Source organism: Lygodium microphyllum, chromosome 22 (genome assembly GCF_053477565.2).
Source record: "Lygodium microphyllum isolate KBCC chromosome 22, Lygodium_microphyllum_v1.1.10, whole genome shotgun sequence".
NCBI lineage: Eukaryota > Viridiplantae > Streptophyta > Polypodiopsida > Schizaeales > Lygodiaceae > Lygodium > Lygodium microphyllum.
The window spans coordinates 82,057,136-82,077,446 of record NC_141156.1 but is presented as its reverse complement, the minus strand read 5'-3'; the positions used below and the strand labels follow the sequence as shown (position 1 = coordinate 82,077,446).

Genomic DNA, 20,311 nt, shown 5'->3' with positions numbered 1-20,311 from the left:
ATGTGCAGTTATAGGAGATCATTGCCCAGGCCAAAGCAAGGTCACATGCGTCTTCATGATATCCCCTCGCATGTACCTCCATGATATCCCCTATTAGTGGCTTTATATCTCATAGATTGTAGTGGATTTTGTACATAAAGATTCTACCACCATAGATTGTATCAACTAGGTTTTATCACTTTATTGTAACTTATTTAGTTAATTTTATTCTACACTTATTGTTCTTCCAAACAGTTATATTGCCACAAATGGTTGTAACTCATGGTCTCATTGGTCATTTTGGCCTTTTGCAAATATTAATATAACATTTCATTTAATCTCTCTCTCTCTCTTTTTTTTTTCGTGAACAAGAGTATATTAATGTATGGAGATAATTTACATCAAGCCTTCAAGTCAACCAAACAGGATGGAAACAACTGTAATGAAGCCAACAGGCTAACAGAACAACTTACTACATGAGTAATACTAAGAAATCACACAAAAAGAACAATTGGAGTAAAGCGAACAATAGCCAGCCAGGGAGCAGCAATATCAGGAATAAAAAATAAAGGCATTCCAAGTATACCAAATATGCCACAAGGCTGTCCATCTAAGGAAATGGAAAAGGCAGGAATAATCTGAATGCAAGGAAGACATAGAGGACATATTTTCCATAATCCATGAACAAGCTGGTATGCGGTGCTGAGTCACCAAGGACGACACGCTGGAAATAAAACTCTAGATCTGTCAAGCAACAGGGCAAGAGACAAAGAGATGAAGCAATCTCTCATCACATGTAGTGCAGAATACACAACGACCAACAAAGATCTTTCATGCACGCAACACATCCCCAGTTGGAAGACCCCCAATGCACAGCCTCCACATGAACACTTTACCCTGATACGAAACCTCAGACTTCCAAAGCTGGATAAATCTTTCCTGCCACTTCTTTTTACTATCCCAAATATGCCATAATTTATTAACCTTTCTAGTGACCCATCTCTTGGCTTCCACCATCTAATGATATATCTAATTAGCTGACCTCTTCTCAAAATCATCAGGGAGCACAAACATCTAGTCACGCCATGGATACAATGGCTATAACGCAGGCAAAGGAGAGAACCTCTGAAGTCTGTCCTGTATGGACAACCAAATGTCACTATATCCATGAGGCACCCGAAAGTGCTGACGAATACGCTTGAAAGAATAAAGATGGGACTGCCCAAGATTAACACTATCAAGGACTGTTTGCAACCCCAACCGAGCCATCCGATTAAATATGTCTCGCTGTACATCTTTATGCAGACAATCCAACAACCTGCACAAAGCCAAAACTTCTCCTTGCAGCGAATTCTCCTTCTTACGAACATCAAAAGGGCACCAAACTACAAAACATAGCATCTCATACCAGGATGCAAACAAAAGAGAAAGAAAAAAATACTGGAAGACCTTAATAGGCCTCGTGGAATTAAGCACATGCCACCACGAAGCATGAATAACCGTGCTACCATGAGAGATGCATGTCTTTTCTATGAAAAATTTAGCAATATCTGACCAAGGATGACTCTGTATACATAGAACTTGCAAAAGGGTTAGTCGTCTCAAAGCAGCCATATGCAAGTTAACATCCAACAAAGCCGCACCCCCCATCCTTTTAGGAGTAGTCACATGCGGCCACAAAATCCACACCTGTCCCAAACGATTGCCTTCCTTTTTCTACAACATGAATCTGATAGGCTGAACCAATTCCAAAAGGGACTTCTTAGTCCAAGGAAGCAATGGCAAAAAAAAAAATCATACCAATCATAAAGCATTGAGCAATTTTTAGTCTGAAATGTAGAGGCCAGCTTTGAGATTTCCAGTACATGAACCTATCATGAATGCGGGAGGCCATCCAATCTAGCAAGGCACAGGGAGCTACCTACACACCAATAGGATATCCAATTCCGAAGTGTCTAGTTATATTTCCCCTTGGGATCACAATCCCATTCCAGTCCAAGGCCTACACATCATTCTCCGTATAGGAGAGTAGAGTAGATTTCTAAGTATTAATATGAAGATCCGATGCCAAAGCAAAAAGATTCCACGCCACCATTGCCCGATTAACAATAATGCGATCAGCCTTGAGAAACATAAAAGAATCATCTGCCAAAGATTGACCCACAAGCTAGGCACTGTAGGAAAGAGATAAGCCAACTATCTCACCTTGATCAGCCAACTTATCCAACAATGAGAGCATTAGGTGAGTGACTAAAGTCCTGGCTGGGATGGGCTTCCTAATGAGCTGTTTTCAGCCCATGTGGAGTTGCTTAAGGACCCATTAACTTACTTGTGTTAGCAAGTGTGGAATTTTGGTATGATGCCTTTAGATTGGAAGATTGTTGTCATTAGGTTGTTGCCTAAGGTTCCCTCTCCAATCTCTTTGAAAGAATGGAGACCCATTTCTGTTATGGGGTCTTTTTATTAAATCTTCTCTAAAACCATTGCCAACAAATTGCAAAAAGTATTTCCGCATGTGGTTCATCCATGTTAATACAGTTTCATTAAAGATCAGAATATAATGCATAACATTTTGAATGTTCAACTGGGAATTGGCTATGCCAAAGCTTCAAGCTAGCAGGTTATTATGCTTCAACTGGATATTGAGAAGGCATTTGATCATGCTAGCTGGTCATTTTTGCGGCAATTAATGTCTACAATGGAATTTGGTCCGCTCATGATTTCTCAGGTTGATATCATTAGTCAGGGTGTTGTGGCTTGGTATTGCACTTAATGGAGGGATCACGGAGGAAATTGCCTTATCTCGGTCTCTATTCACTGTCCTCTCAGCCCTTATTACTAACCAAGTCGCAAATATATCTGTGAGAGTAGAGTGAAAAAGCATTAGAAAGAATCTCTTGTGGACCCAACAAGGACCTATAAAAGTCTACACTCATCCAAATGATGGAGATAGGATCAGTCACCATAACACCTTGCCCATGCATTAAATGCACTATATTTTCCCGAGCATATTTCTGGTGTAGACGAGTAAAGAATTGATGAGATTGACAGTTATTGTCGTGTAAAGCTTCGGCTCTGGCCAGCAATTTGTATTTTGCATATTCCTTTTCCTGAAGATATTGAACCCTGCCTTTCAACCATTCAATGCATATGAGCAAGTCATCATTGGAATCCCCTAACTGACACATAGACAAGGAATGGGCCAATAAAGATTGGGCATGCTGCAATTCAGCTCGTAAAGAGGAAGCATGCTGAATACCATGTTGTCAGGATAACGCTCATGCATTATCCCTAAAAACAGCCCATGCTTCCATCCCTGCATATAGGACCCTCGAGCTAAAAGAAGCGATCAGTTGCTGAACACCTTCCAAAAACTGATTTTTCTGTAGAAAAGATTGATTAAAACGAAGAGGCAAACGAGCAAGGAGAGCCTTAAATGCATAAATAGGTCTGTGGCTCATTTCTACCATCTTATGGTAGATTTGATTAGTCAACCTTTTCTAGAAATTGTCGTGTTTCACAAACATCCAATTCTACCAAGGGGAAGAAGGCAGAAAAGCACGCAATGGAGTATACCACTGAAGCTACTCCTACAAGGTCATCCAAATTTGGCTATAGCCTCTAGGCACCCAAAAGTACTGGCATCTGTGTGTGTGTGTGTGTGCGTGCGCGCGCGCACGTGCTACTACTCCTTTACATACGCGCAATATGGAAACTAATAAAGCTTGAATTGACCTATATATTCATTATGTACAAAAACTTTTGTGATGAGATCACTAAGCCAACCCTAAAAGAAGAATCACTCACTAAGAGCTTCAGCAATTATTTTAAGATCTCTTTCCCATAAAGGAAATCCCAACTCTAGTTCTTGAAGCCATCCTCCTCCACATAATGCCCATGCCAAAGCTCTGTACAAAGATAACAAATATTGTTATTCATCTTGGTCAAGCCATTGCAGTAAGGAGATAAATAGACTCCAAGAATCTATACTCACTACAATAAACAGGAAAAGGTAACTCAAATGAATCTTCCCTTCTTCTTCATCATAAAATAGTTCTAAAAGTTCTCAGAAGTATCTTCAAGTCTTCAAAAGGAATACAGCATGATTATAAATGACCTTAAAAGTGATCTACATAGAGCAAACAGAAACCTTGAGAATGTAAACAATGTCTCTGAGTGTCGAGGACCCAAAAATCCCAATTTTCTGTTTTCTGAAAGCCAGGCAACGTAATCATACATCAGAGTTAGAAATTTGCAGAAGAACCCTGATGTAACCAAAAGAACCCTCTGCATGTCAGTTGCAGAAAAACTAGAAGTGCATATCCTCATTACAAATCATGAACCTGCATTTCTCTTTTGCAGCTCAGCATGACTCTGAACGAGGCTGAGGCGGGAAATGCTTGACCTCTTCACAGTTTTGGCAAGTCCCAACAGATCATTAGCAATTATCTCACTCACATTTTTCTGCATAAAGCCATCAGAAACTTCAGAAGGTAGGCAGGAAGAAGCAGTAAAATCAATGAAAGGCAGTGCAATCTTTGTGATGTCTTAGATGTGAAAAACATTGAAATCTGATATTTGGGAAGATCAAACACTGTAGAAAATTTGACCACATGCATACAGCAGACTTCAGTCTCGGACAACTTTTCTTATTTCAAAGAAGCTTTGGACGCTTGAGACAGATTACATACAGTTAGAAGAAAAGCATAAGATAAGTAAGCTAATCCAATGTCTTGAATCAAGAGGATAATCAAGTGACGTGTTTCAGAAAAATCTTATTGAGCATAGGGGTTTAGTAGCAAAGTTTTGCTCTCTAGTTAAGGTTGATCAGGTGGAAATGTGATTACAGTGGACCCAGAGTTACTTTTACATGCACCATGAGTTTTCAAGTAGTTAAGATAAGGTTTGGGTTCACCTTCATCAAGGATGCCCCAAAGAAGAAGAGTTTTGGGTCTTACCATTTGGAGGAGGGATATGTATGTGCCAACATACTAGAAAAACACAAAGGGAAGCCATATTGATAAGAAGTATGGCTGAATCAAAGTCTAGTATATTAGAGAAATCCATTGCAACAATTGCTTGGGCTGAACATCAATGCCCATCATAGTTGTCAAGTACGAAAGGTATGACATGGTATGGTACAATAAAGTACGGCTCTAAATGGTATCTTATAATTTTATAAGATACATGGATATAAGTATGACAAAAAAATTAGCCTGGTTTCATTAAAAACCATAAATCATTACATGATAGAGCACATGTTTAAAGTGGAAATAGCCATTTCACTACAAAATAAGATGAATGCATGAGGGTGGCCCTCGCAGTCGCATGCGCCATGCACAACATGCGATACAACTGGAGTCCAATACATACATGGATGATGGATCATAGTGGCATGTGGATACAATGATAGTAGATACAAAAAAGAGAGAGACCTATGAATCTATGATGAGGCATCACTATCATCATCATTGAAACCATCCGAGTGCTCTATCAAGAGAGTCTAAAGATGACTCCTCGGTGCTGGATGATGAGACACACTCATACTCATCCTCACTGATGAGGTTACCGTCATCATCAAATGATGGCTCCCTAGGTGCCGACACTGTAGGCAACGGGGGGATGTCATCGTGAGGCACAGGATGGGAGCTGCAAGAGCCCCGCCTTACATATGTTTGCAAGCCACTCAAATCACCCCTCCTCGACGTCGGAGGGCGCCGAATGACCATGCCCCTGCTACCACCTACCGAAACTCCTTACCCACGAGCACGCTGACTGTGTCACGAGTATCTACTGCTATAAGCTCTCTATAGAGCTATGCAAAGATGATCTCCTCCTCCTCATCCACCACCTAATGCACACTCAAAAGAGAGTCACCCACAAACTTGAATGTATCAACATTCACCTAAATGCACATGAGATTGTAAATGCTAAAGTCTAAATTGTGAAATATAAACTTTAAAGTTTAGAACAACAAATATGAAATTTTATGGCTAAGTGTTTACATGCTTTGGACTACCCATGCTCATCATAGCTCTCATCATGTGTTAAGTTAGTATGGCAATAGACTATCCACTCTAACTAGTGTGTACTAAGCTGATTGTGAAATCTTCGTATGAATGAAAGAATAAGCACTCCAATTTCTCTCACATGCACCCGAAGAGTAATCCTAAGCAAGGACTCTCATGGCTAAGGGCTGGAGGGTCTCCAATGTATATCTAAAGTTTTGCCACTAAAATAAAGGCTTAACAAGTGACTCTCTCCTCCAACAAGTGGAAGAAGCAAATGTTGAGAAACCCTTCACCCTTCACCTGTAGTTTGCGTTTTGCGTTTAGGGTTTGCAGCCCTAAAAAGGGGCGCCATCCTAGACTAATTGTGCCTATTTATAGGCCACTCTCATATTCATTCCTCACAGCTGATTCATTCAGTCCGTCACCTCTTCTCTCCAGCCTCTCCACTACCCTCACACCCCTTCAGGAGGACATTGCAGTTCGTGGTTCGTAGCTGTCTTCATCATCTTCCTTATGCTACGGCACCCTTGTTCCCTTGTATCACATTCATTCCATGATTCGAAACTTCATCATTCCATTCATCAGAGTTTCTTCTCTCTTCTCTTCTCTTCTCCATGTTTGCCGAGTTCACTCCGTGTTCCTCCCCACCAACCCTACTGTCTCGCTGGTACATCATCTTTTGGCATGGTATCAGAGCTGGATCTGCTCACCTAGCAGCAAAGATCCTCCACTCCAGTGAAGGCAAAGACCGGTGGCGGGTTCGGCATCCACTTCTTTTCTTCTTCCGCTGCATCAAAATCTCGTTTTTGCAGATTTCAGGTGTTTCAGCTTGCTGCCCACACCCCGTTCGCGGAGGACATCTCAGCCGAAGCTGTCCATTGCTGTCTCCATCAGTTGGCACCTGATTTCCAGCCCTCTTCACGCAGTTTAGAGCCGATTCTAGCCAGGCAACTACTGTTCCTGTGCAGACCTGCTGCCATACAACCTACCACGTCATCACAGTCCTGTTGCCTACATTTTGTCTTTCTCTCTCCTGCTACTGTTTTTTTCTGCGTTTTCAGTCTTTCTCTCTCCTGCAGGTTGTATTGCTTACCTTTTTAGTCTTTCTCTCACCTGCTGCCTACGTTTTTAGTCTCTCTCTCTCTCTCTCTCTCCTGCAGGCTGTCCTACCTGCGTTTTTAGTCTTTTTCTCTCCTCACCTGCGTTTTTCTACTGGTTGCAACTTCTTACTGCTGGTCACATCCTCCTCCCACTGGTAGCTCACTTCCAGCCCTTCCACTACCCTCCCACCCCTTGATGCGGACATTGAGGTTCGTGCTTCACACTGCTCTCACACCCCTTGAGGCAAACATTGCAGTTCGTGGTTCATGGTGGCTGATCTCTTCCTTCTTCAGCAAGGCACACTGGTATCCATGGCTTCTTTACTAATAGATGACCAGACTACAGGGTGCTCCTACTGTGGCATCACCAGACACACCACCAATGCTTGCCGACGTCGACCCTTGCTCCCCACCCCCCCGGAGTATATGCATCTTCCACCAGGCACTCCTTGTGCCACCTCTCCTTTCTGGGCCACAAAGATCGTTTTACATAGGCTATTAGAGTACTATGCTCAAAGCAATAAGAACATCCAATGCGCACTAAGTCCTTTCGAGCACATGGAGGATCGATTGGCGCTATGACCTCTTGGAGATCATCGCAATGCCAGCGGCAGTCTTCTCCCACTTATTTTCAGGTACAATGGCTTCCACGACCTACGGATCTGCAGTCCGCTCCATCGAGAGACAATGATTGTTTGATATCGTCTCCTCGTCAGTCTACTCCTTCAAGAGACAGTGGTTGCTCGACTCCTTCCTCTTCTTCAGCTACCCAGTCCGCTCCACTCAAAGACAGCGACTGTTGCCCACCTCTTGCTCATTCTGAGCCCCACCCTTCCCCACCCTCAACTACTCAGGTTCTAGAGGCAACCTCTAGGAGCTCTTCAGCACCCCAAATACCTTTTTCGGCACGACCGACGGCACTTCCTTCGTCATCAGACATTTTGGAGTCTGTGATCCATGAGTTTTTGGATTCCCTATCTACTTCAAAGGGAGATTCAGAGGGAGATGTTACTTCTTTGCCCTCAAAGGGGGCATCTACTTCTTCAACTTCAGCTGGGGCCCCTTCACCTCCCACCTCAGAGGGGGAACCTACTCCACATGAAATTCTTCACCCATCCTCTACTTTCTTGGGGTGGATGTCTTCGACCAGTCGTCTCTTCTACTGATACCCAAGATCTTTAGGTACCACCTAGATCGAGACCTCGGAGGTTCAGCCGCGACTTAGTGACGAGGCCTTCGTATTCCTTCCAGCATGGATACACGGAGCTAGGGGCTTCTCTCCCAAGGTTAAGTTTCGAGTTCTCCAGTTCACTCTGTCTACTGTCCTTTACTACAAGTTACCTTTCCGGTGGAAATCTTGGATCTTAGGGATCCTCTACATCTTCTTCCTCCTCTTCTTCTTACCTTCGTCCCTTGGTCCATATGGAGCCATCTCCCGAGATCGAGTACGGGCATATCCTTATGGTTCTCGGCACCACACAAGGTCCGACATTCCTCCTATACATTGCATGATTTCATCATCTTTGTACTAGGGCACTTGGGCAAGTGAACAATTTTCCCACAAGGGACACTGTCCAAGTGGCACCAACTACATGAGCATTCTTCAGCATGTAGCATTGCATCTCCACCTTACTCTTCTCTTGTTCCCCTTTTTAGGCCTGAGAGGGGGTGTTGAGAAACCCTTCACCCTTCACCTGCAGTTTGTGTTTTTGAGTTTTTGCGTTTTGTGTTTAGGGTTTGCAACCCTAAAAAGGAGCACCATCCTAGACTAACTGTGCCTATTTATAGGCCACTCTCATATTCATTCCTCACGGCTGATTCATTCAGTCCGTCACCTCTTCTCTCCAGCCTCTCCACTACCCTCACACCCCTTCAGGAGGACATTGCAGTTCGTGGTTCGTGGCTATCTTCATCATCTTCCTTGTGCTACGGTACCCTTGTTCCCTTGTATCACATTCACTCCATTATTCGGAACTTCATCATTCCACTCATCAGAGTTTCTTCTCTCTTCTCTTCTCTTCTCCATGTTTGCCGAGTTCACTCCGTGTTCCTCCCCGCCAACCCTACTATCTCGCTCGTACATCATCTTTTGACAGCAAAAGCCACATGCCCTTGTTGATCCGCATAGCATCTTAGCTCCTCCAACAGTGCATTCTGGTCATCCACAAAAGCCACACGAAAAGAAAGCAAGCTGGTCCAAACAAAGCTTTCTACCATCCATGACCGCCGGCGACTTGTAGGTCAGATGTACCAATGCTACAAAACCATGGATAGGCTTATGCATCCATGCCCATCTCCTCTCTACTATCTCTAAAACATGTGCGCACCGTGTCTCTATGATCACTGTGCAAGCACGTGTCTCCACCAATGCCACTCTAAAGAAGTGAACGAGAAGGCCATGGTGAACCCCTCGCAATCACTCATACATAACACCCTATAAAAGAAAGTCATGACACTGACAAAGACACAGACTTTTTGCCAAAACTGCTCATTGAGGCACAAGAGATACATGGCTTTGGCCTCCTCTCATGCTCATCCCACTCATTCCATGGAGAGAATACCACTATCTACCGCACCTCATAAAGGCACTCGAACAACAACCACATGTAAGCCAACTGAGTTACATATGGCTTCTTCAACTGGAGTGTGCTATCCTTATGGTACATCGCAAGTACCTTTACTTTACTATGAAGAAGGTGACAACTAATGTAACTTTGTGGACCACCCTCTTCACCCACTTGAGCTTCCCAATGTCCTCCATGAGCAAGTCCAAACAATGACTTGCACATGGAATCCACACAATCGTGGAAAACTCCGCCTCAAGCAAATGGGCCATGCACCAACAATTCGATGCATTGTCAATAATACCTTGCACCACCTTCGAGGGGCCCACCTACAACCACAAATTACAAGTAACAATACTTAGAACTTAGAGAGAGAAAGAGAGAGTTGAGTCTCCAAAGATTCAAGAATCAAGAGAGAGAGGTTTGGGGAAAAGAGAAAATCGAGATAGATATTAGAGAGAATCAAGAGATAGATAGTTATAAATAAATTATAATGAAACAAAGTGAAACAAATTTAAAAGACGATATATACCTCGATGATAGCTTGTCGAATGTGGTAGTAGATAAATGTACCCGTCGTTTTCCCGCTCCCTCTTGGCACAGTGTCTATGACCCACAAAAAGTAAGTGTGGAGTGGACATGAGATGAGTATGTTGATGATACCCTCTTTCTTACAATCACTACATCCGTCAGTGAGAATGAAGCAACTATATTTTATCCGTGCAACCTGAATGGGATCAAGGACTCTATCAATCCTCTCCTCTTCATCAATCTATTTCGTCCTCATGTCACCATATGTGACATTGGTCCATCTTTCACATGGATCCACATTGGCAATGACTTTTACCATCTTCTTCCATTGCTCTTGCTTTAGGATATTGAATGTAAGATTGCACTCAATCACCGTGTCTACAATTTCAACATCTGCAAGTCATTGCCTTTCTCCAAGAAAAGAAACTGAACCACACACATGACCAAGAGTTTGAGAGAGAGAATTGTCTCTCTAATGCCGCACGGGCCTCCACTATTTATCTTTTGCCAGAGCTAGATGCGAATTGGAGCCCCCCACCACCAATGGTCGAGGCCTCTCCCGCATCAGTTAAAGATATGTCCAAATTCGATGCTTCCTAATTAGTAGACATAGGAGTTGGTGCTGATACGCCACTTCCTCTTTCTCTTATGGATCCTCCTCTCATCTTGGCGAGAATCTTGCCTGTGATGTTTTAAGGGATTTCCTCGCATGGAGCAACTTGCCCCCCTATCTTAGAAAGATGTTGAAGAAGCCAGGTCGTACCACTTGTATAGAGTTTCTCACAATACTTGCACATCCAATGGTGGGAGTTGGACTTCTCTATGTCCCTCTCCACATGGATGACATGCAAATTAAAGGCCTCATGTTTCTCACGAGTCACGATACCGATGTCGGATGGAGAGGCCCGAGAGAGAGAGAGAAAATGAAATGAAATGAAATGATATATTAACGTCTACAAAAGGTCAAAATGACCTATGAGACCATGAGTTACAATCATGTGTATGATGGTATACCTGTCTGGGCAAAATATGTATGTAGCACAAAGCAAAATAAGAAAGGAAACTAACTATAGCTATGTGTAAAACATAGAGCTCTATCTAGTAACAATGAGCTCCAAATGGTACAGTCTCATGTGGATATGGAGGACCTAGCTCTAGCCCGAGCAATAATCCCCTGTATCCGCCTATGAAGGTGTCGTCGGTGTTTGTGCCGAGACCTAGGACGTCTAAATGGCTAAGCTGAGCGGCTCGATCAATCAGTACTCCTTGTCTGTGTGTGCACTGTGGCGGTGAGAGAGGCTCTTGTGTGGACTATGGCTATAACTGTATTGAAGTCTTCTGAGTCTCCTTTGCAAAGAAGTCTGTGAGCTGCCTCTATGAAGAGCCTCGATATCCTAGGGCAGCTATATTCCTGAGGCGCATGTCATGAAGCCATCGTATCTCAAGAAGAAAGAGGCCAAGGCATCGCTGATCGATAAAATCCATGACTCTGGATAGTGGTCCAAATCCGTCTCTAAAGAGACAGTGGAAACAACCACGGACCTCGTAATACGCTGGGCAGCGGCAAATATAATGCTCCTCTGTCTCTGGCTCTAATTGGCATATCTGGCATATACGCTACTCTGGTGGGATGGATCTATATCTGCCAGTCTCAATCTCTAGTTGATGTGAGGAGGTGCGCAACTAGCCAATAGTACATCTGATCCCATGGGAAGGGTGGGTGTCCATATATCTCGGGCAAACAATAAATCCATCATCTATAGTATGAAGGTAATACATACGGTAGAAAGCCATCTTTGTCCCTAGTTCCTGCCCTGGCATCAACCATGTCCGCCTGATATCCAACTGGGTAAGATCCATCCTGATGATCTTGCGGATCTCTAACCTGCTCAAATCAAGAGATGGTGCAAATCGCCATCGAAATTCAAGATCAAAGAGAGAGGGATGAGAATGGAAAATGCTTGCTGAATTGGTGTGGAAGCATGGAGGAGAGGAGCACCTTTTGTAGATAAGAGAAGGGTCAAGCAATCAAACAAGGCTCCTAACTGGATGGAATCCAAGGGGGGCTATGGGAGGAGTGCATAGTTGGAAAGGGGGATGGGCTGAAGTATCCAAGGCTTCCCACCCCCCCCTAAAGTGCCATGTAGGACGACACGGACCTAAAAACACGCAAGCGGGAACACGCCAGATGCAACAGCCAAAACTGTCAGTTTTGATCATACAAAATCGTACAGATACCTACTATATTGTACAATATGATCAATACCGTACGGCATACGAAGGCAACTATGATGCCTAAGAGGTAACCCATATCCGCATAACATTCCCACAGGGGATCACCATCCCTTGCCATTGCAAAGACTGTAGATCTAATTCAATATAGCTGATGAAGAAGGATTTGGTTGCATTAATATGAAGATCAAAGGCTTGGTCAAAATGTTTCCATACATCCAATGCCTTGTGGAGGTTCTCTTGTTCTACTTTGAGAATCATGAACGTGTCATTTACTAGCGATTGGCCCACAAATTGCCAAGGAAAGAGAGAGACCAACTACCTATTCCGTGGTTACCAAATGAGAGAGCATGGAAAGGACCAGATGGGTCGTCAAGGCAAAGAAGAAGGGGCTCAAAGGGCAACCTTGTCTAACTGAGCACGCGAGAGAGAATGGCTCAATGACCTCACCATTCAACATGACCCGCGAAGAGACATCCATGCTAACTATGCATATCTGACAAGACATGGATAGAACAAAAAACCCATAGCATGCATGAGCTTTGCCACAAAAAACAATCCAAATAGCAAAAGCCTTTTTTGAGATCCCATTAAACCAGCATAACTTCTTGCTTGGAGTGCTTTGCATAGTCAATGGCTAGCGGTAAACACTTGAATACATTGTGCAAGATATTATGGCCCTTGATAAATCCATATTGATTAGGGTACACAAGGACAGGAAGGTGCTTGTGGAGAGGGCTAGCCATGACTTTAGTAAATATTTTATACATAGATCCCATCAAAGAAATTAGCCACCAATATTTTAGGAACGAGGGTGATGGCACTTTCAAAATATACTTAATGACCCCCACCTTCCACGAGAAGGGCATAATTCCAATCTCCCAGATCTATTAGCACATAACTGCTAAAGGTTTGGCAAGACTTGCAACATAGGCTTCAAAGAACTCATTAGTCAAGCCATCAGATCTTGGACTTTTGTCCTTGGGTAGATGTAACAAAGCATCCATGACCTCTCCCTTTGGGATATCTATGTCCAAGTCATCATGCATATCTAGCAACACTTGATCCCTGACTAGGGCATAGAAAGCCGAATGTGCCACGGTGGTTTGCTGAGAAGGAGAAGACGAAGTACCAAGAAGATCAAAAAAGTATTCTCTACGCATATACACCATGGACTGTGGTTTCGTAACCATCAAGCCATGTGCATGCTAGAAGATTCCCAATCAAGCTTTGCAACTTGGCTTGTTCATAGGATCTCGAGTGGAATTGTCGAATGAGATTTATCAACCTTGCGACCAATGGTAGCAGGAACGTATCATTAGAGAATCAATTAGCAAGGAGCAGACCAATACCAACATTGCTTCAGCAATGTGCGGACACTGCTTGCAAAGCGAAGCATGATGAATACCATTATGCTTGGCAACTCTTTGCGTGTTATGGACCTGTTGCTCAAAAGAAGCACTGCCCCCTACAAGGAAATCAAGTAGAAACCTACCAACCAACAACTCCATATGACCATTAAAGACTGGGTTCTTCAAATAAGATGAATTCGACATCTTGACCGGCTACCAATCTCAATATCGCCACCACCATGAATCTCCTTTGTTGCTCCACCGTGCCCTCAATTGAGTTGTCATCCATTCAAAGCCGCCCTAGTTACTATTGTGCCTGTTTCCCAATATTGCTCACATAGCCTGTTGTTTATAGTGTTGCAGCAACAACAAAAGAAGGAGGAGAAGGAGTGTGAGGATATGCTAGGGTTTACATTGAGGAAACACAACATGTACAACCAAGAGTGAAACACAAAGACTCAGACAAAAACAAGCAAGACTCAAATCCTAAACTCAAAACTTAAAAATAGAGACAAACACAAAGAGAAGAAACTCTGAAGTAAATGAATGTTGTAAATGAATGTAAGAGTGCGCAGAATGCCTAAGAGTAGAGCAATGCAATGTCGGAGAGTGATGTCTACTCGAGACAAATCCCACGTGTTGTGACCACCAGTCGGAGTGTGGAAGTCGAGGAAAAAAACACCAAACGCTGATAACCAGTGTCAAGGAACTAAGGCGACAGCTGTGTGTGACGAGGACATGAAATTTTATTGCTTTGCTTAGCATTTGATTAAAAATTAATCAAATGTGCTAATGTGACTTGTACATGTGAGATTTAGAAGAGCACCAACTTTGATACCATGTGAAGATATACTAGGGTTTGCACTAAGAAAACGCAACATGTACGACCAAGACTAAAACACAAAGACTCAAACAAAGAAAAGCAAGACTTAAGCCCTAAATGCAAAACACAAAACACAAAAACTTAAAACTCAAACACAAAGAGAAGAAACTCTGAAGTAAATGAATGTTGTAAATGAATGTAAGAGTGTATAGAATGCCCAAGGGCAAAGCAATGCAATATCGGACAGTGACATCCACTGGAGACGGATCCCAAGTGTTATGACCATCAATCTGAGTGCACAAGTCCAAGAAAAAAACACCAAACACTAATCACTAGATTGTCAAGGAATCGAGGCAACAGTTGTGGATGATGCTTAATGATGAGGATGGCAACAGAAGGCTGAGAACGCAGCAATAGAAGACACTTGGATGAGAAGTGTTGCTAGCTTCCGCCTCGAGTGGTAAAGGCCAAACGCAAGCAACATAAGGTTACCGAAAGGTGCGGGAGATCACTACCAACTGTCCTATGGAAGAGAAGTGTCCAAATGCAAGCTGAAAGGTAGACTGTGTGTTGGCAATGGCAGAAGTGTCCAAATGCAGCAAGGAAGAGTACGTCAACAGTGGGTGATAGCCAGGGAGGAAGGCACCAGGCACTATAAAGGCTGATGGAGGAGTGGCAGCAATCGCGAAGGGTAGACTGCCACATGGGTGAAGGTTGATGGCTGAAATCTGCACTAAAAGAATGAGAGTGAATGGTGGGCAGCCTGTCTATTTATAGATGTTGAAGGGTGCCCCAAAATTTAGGGTTTTAGGAGACCATTGAAACTCTCGAACTGTGCATCAAATTTGAGTTTTTCATTAATTGGACATGTTTTGGTGTTGTTTAAAAATGATAATCAGCTGTAAAGCGTGTTTTAGCTCAACAAGAAGATGAAAAACGAGCTGTTGGGAATAAAGGCTCACCGTGCCTTTTACGGTATTTGGATGTGAACACACCCCTACACTCTTGTACTTTATATATTATCTAAACCTAAAGTGGTACACCCCGTCATTGTACCCAATATTGATTGTGTCGTGCTCTCACTCTTTCAACTCACTCTTCCTACTCTAAACTTTGCACTCAGTCTGTCCTATACTTTGTCTCGATCCTAGCAAGTCTGCCATTAAACTAGTATCAGAGCAAGGTTAGAGGCAACCTGGCAGTTGGTCTTGGGATAGATGACAGCTGACAGTCACAGCACGTGATGTGCAGGCAAGCGGCCAACTAGATGGAGCACCAAGCGGTAGTCAGGTGTGCAGGCGCGCAGGTTAGAGGCAACAGGCAATGATACAAGCATGCAAGTCAAAGGCAACGAGATACACCGTAGGTATAGTCAGTCTCGACGGGTCCAACAAGCGACGGAGTCAGGACGCGCAATCACCCAACACGTCAGTGTAGATAGTGGGTAGCACATAACAAACATTTTTGCCAATTTTGTATTATTTCTTGCAATTTTTTCTTCTCTCCTTTGCTGGGAGTTCATATGCACAAGCATAGTGTGCAATTTTGACCCAAAAATTTGGGGCTTTTCTCAGATTTAGGGACTTTGATACACGACAAGAGGGTTATTTGCCATTTTTGAGGTATGCTGATTTTGAACAGTGTGATCATTGTATTTATGGTAAGCATGCTCAAACATCACATAAGAAATCTCTTTCTCTAAAGTCTTCACCCTTAGAGTTAGTACATTCAAATGTATATAAAATACCAAGGTTATCTCTAGGTAGGAAGAAGTATTTCATTATCTTTGTTGATGATGCCACACGCAAAGTATGGATTTATCCAATCCATTGCAAAGACAAGGACTTGGATAAATTGAAAAAATTCCTAGCACTTGCTAAAAATCAAACCAACAAGACATTAAATTTTCTTCGCTCTAACAATGGTAGGGAATATGTGTTCAAAGCCTTTTAGGACTTTTGTGACAGCAAAGGGATTAAAAGGGAGCTCACCACCCCTCATAATCCACCCCAAAATGGTGTTGCAGAGCGTATAAACAAGACCATTCAAGACAAAGTCCGTACCATGCTATCCTCATGGATTTTGGGTAGAGGCTATTATGACAACCCTACACTTGATTAATTGATCACCAAACAGGTCTTTTGGGGAGGAAGGGGATGTCAAGATTGTGGGAGAGAAGGAAGGAGTCTCACTTGTAGCTTTCTTGCTTGCACAATGGGGGAATACACACAAAGGTGGAGGCTGAAAACAGTTTTCCTCTTCTTAGTTGTGTAAGCCAAAAGAACTCCCATACAAAGAAATAGAACAACCCTATATATGGGTCTCAAACCAAACTCAACTAACTAAGGTGGCATACTAACTGAGCCACGAACTAGAGTAGATAAGGATAGCTGTCATCTAGCTATTATTCATGGGCGGTGTACCAACCGCATCTGCAACTGACAAGTCGGTGACATAAATGCACAATGGTCACCCTGGTATATCACGAGTGGAGCTCGATATCTCAACACTCCCCCTCGAGCTCAATCCCAATTCCTACACATCAAGCAGGTCTCTGAACTTGCGCAGCTTCTCTACGCCCAATGCCTTCGTGAATATGTCAGCTACCTGATCCTCTGTGCTGACATAAACTAGATCAATAAGACCTAGTAAAACTCTCTCTCGCACATAGTGATAATGCACCTCAATGTGCTTTGTTCTAGCATGATAGACTGGGTTATTTGCCAAGTGTATACTACTCATGTTGTCACAATAAATGACAATTGGCCCATCTGTAGGCTAATGCATATCATAAAGTAGCTTATGCAACCAAGCTACCTCACATGCAGCCATTGCTGCACCCCTGTACTCAGCCTCTGTGCTCGACAAGGCAACTGTAGGCTATTTCTTGTTGCTCCAAGTGACTGCAGCACTCCCAAAAGAGAACACATATCCACTGGTAGATCGTCTATCAGAAATACTATGAGCCCAATCAGCATCAGTGTATCCATGCAACTGTATCTGAACCCCAGTCTCATAAAATAGTCCATACCGCAATGTGGACTTCACATACCTGAGTATACGTCTAGCCGCATCCAAATGTGGTTTCCTTGGAGCCTGCATAAACTGACTTACCAATCCAACAGCATAGCTCAAATCTCGCCTGGTAATAGTCATATAAATCAAACTTCCTACTATGCGTCTGTACATAGTAGGGTCTTCCAAAAGCTCACCTACATCTGCGCTCAGCTTCACATTCTGCTCCAAAGGAACTGAAATAGGCTTACAGCCTGTCATCCCATATTTGGACAGCATGTCCAATCCATACTGCCTCTGCAAGAGCTGTATCCCACTTGGTGATCTAATCACCTCAATGCCCAAGAAATAACGTAGCTCTTCCAAATCCTTCATCTCAAACTTCTGCTTCAATAGCATTTTCACATGAAGGATATATTCATCACTGTCACCTGTCATAATCAAATCATCAACATAAATGACAAGTAGCATAACACCTTTCTCTGTTTTTCTCACATAAAGTGAGAAATCTGTCTTGAAAATCTGAAAGCCAATAGTGACAAGATACTGTCCTATCTTGTCAGACCATGCTCTAGGTGCTTGCTTCAAGCCATACAAGGCTTTCTTCAACCTGCAAACAAACTCAGGATGAACAACATGCACATAACCTGGTGGCTGCTCCATATAGACCTCTTCTTCCAAATCACCATGCAAGAAGGCATTCTTTACATCCATCTGATGTAAAGACCATCCCTTTGATGCAGCCATAGCAATGACTGCTCTTACGGTTGTCATCCTTGCAACCGGACTGAATGTTTCTTCATAATCAATGCCATATGTTTGGGCATACCCCTTGACTACTAATCTTGCCTTGTATCTATTCATAGAACCATTTGCATTGTGTTTCACCTTATAAACCCACTTACAACCAATTGCATGCTTATCTTTAGGCAAAGGTACCAATTCCCATGTAGCATTTGCTTCCAAGGTATCCATTTCTTCATCCATGGCTTTCTCCCATTTTTCTTTTCCCATGGCTTGCTCAAAAGAAGTGGGTTCTGGTTCCTGTATCACTTTGACCATATATGCATAGTGAATGGCTGTAAATCCATCATATTTCAGCCTATCCACAGGATACCTAGCTCTAGTAGACCTGTGCAAAGTAGGTTCACTCCTAGGTGCTCTCAAAACATCCCTGGTCTTCCTTACTCCAGGTGTAACAATAGAAGGAATACCCAACTCATCATCAATGCTCTGTTTTGAGCCACTGGATTTACCATCCACATAAGAGTGACCTGCATTCACATCAAACATGGGTTGATCTACATTCTCTTTTCCTTTTCGTGATACCTGAATACCACTATCTGCATTGCTTTGAGAAGATTCTCATGATCTCAATCTGCCTGTCCATGGCGAAGAATGTGAACCACTGCTAGAGGACGCTCCAGGTCCACTAATATTTTGTGACTGCTGCTGTGAATTCTATGCAGCATTACCATTTTGTGCATATACATCATCAATCACATTTACTGGTTTATACCAGCTACTTATCTCATAAAAAACAACATCTCTGCTCACTGTAAACTTACAAGTAGAAGGGTTATAGCATCTATACCATTTCTGCTGCAGAGAGTAACCAATAAATATGCACTTCTTAGCTTTTGGATCCAACTTGGATCTCAACTCATCTGGCACATGAACATAGGCAATGCAACCAAAAAACTTCAAATGAGAAATATCTGGTTTCCTACTAGTATACCTCTCCTTTGGAGTCATCCCATGTATTGTTGCAGTGGGAGTCTTGTTTATTATGTAGACTGCTGTAGCAACTACCTCAGCCCAATAAAAATCTGGCAAGTCTTTTTCATTGAGCATGGCACGAGATACCTCTCCAATATGCATGTTTTTCCTTTCTGCAATTCCATTTTGTTGTGGGGTATGACTGCATGAATATTGTTGCTTTATGCCATGCTCCTGCAGGAACCTTGCAAAATCATTTGAGAGGTACTCTCCCCCTCCATCTGACCTTAGGCATTTTATTTACAAGCCTGTTTCTTTTTCAACTATAGCTTTAAGAGTTTTGAAATGCCCAAAAACTTCACTTTTCTTTTTCATAAAATACACCCAAACTTTTCTACTATAGTCATCAATAAAAGTGACAAAATAATGACAGCCTCCAAGAGATGCAGCTTTAGTAGTCCACACATCAGAGTGGATTAATTCCAATGGCTTCTTACTCTCTTGAACATGTCTAGGAAATGGTTTCCTTGCCTGTTTTCCAAATTGACAGGCTTCACATACCTTATGCATTTCTACAACCTTGAATTTAGGCAATCCTGCAACAATATTTTGGGCCTGCATTGATTTAAGTCGCTGTACATTAACATGACCAATGCGTTTATGTCAGATATTAATATCTGCAACTACATCGGTCCCATGTGCAAACATTGCTGCACTCAATTTAGGCATGTCTGCATCCAACGTAAACATTCTGCCCTTTTTCTTTCCTTTTGCTATCAAGCGACCTTTATTTTTCATATCCTCAACAAAGTATCCATGAGGATTAAATCTGACCTGCAAGTCTTGCTCAACCATTTGATCAACAGAAACCAAATTCTTAGTGATATTCGGGACATGAAATACATCGGACAGGTATTTCTTTTTCCCATCCTGCATAGACAAAGGAATTTTTCCAATCTGCACAATAGGATGTGCAGTATCATCA

The 20,311-nt window shown here is 42.7% G+C and overlaps 1 protein-coding gene across 6 annotated transcripts in view; it reads right to left on the bottom strand.

Moving 5' to 3' along the window:
* The window catches only part of LOC148017346 (uncharacterized), a 117,471-nt gene that overhangs the window by 20,882 nt on the left and 76,278 nt on the right, over positions 1 to 20,311 (bottom strand). For 4 of the 6 annotated variants that reach the window (XM_087663425.1, XM_087663426.1, XM_087663424.1 and 1 more), the window contains 3 exons: positions 4,323 to 4,443; positions 4,130 to 4,190; positions 3,787 to 3,887 (listed from right to left, as the gene is read on the bottom strand). In XM_087663425.1, the coding sequence (XP_087519551.1) occupies positions 3,787 to 3,887; positions 4,130 to 4,190; positions 4,323 to 4,443 (283 nt within the window). The remainder of the gene's footprint in view (positions 1 to 3,786; positions 3,888 to 4,129; positions 4,191 to 4,322; positions 4,444 to 20,311) is intronic. The other 2 variants (XM_087663428.1, XM_087663429.1) reach the window with 1 other exon arrangement.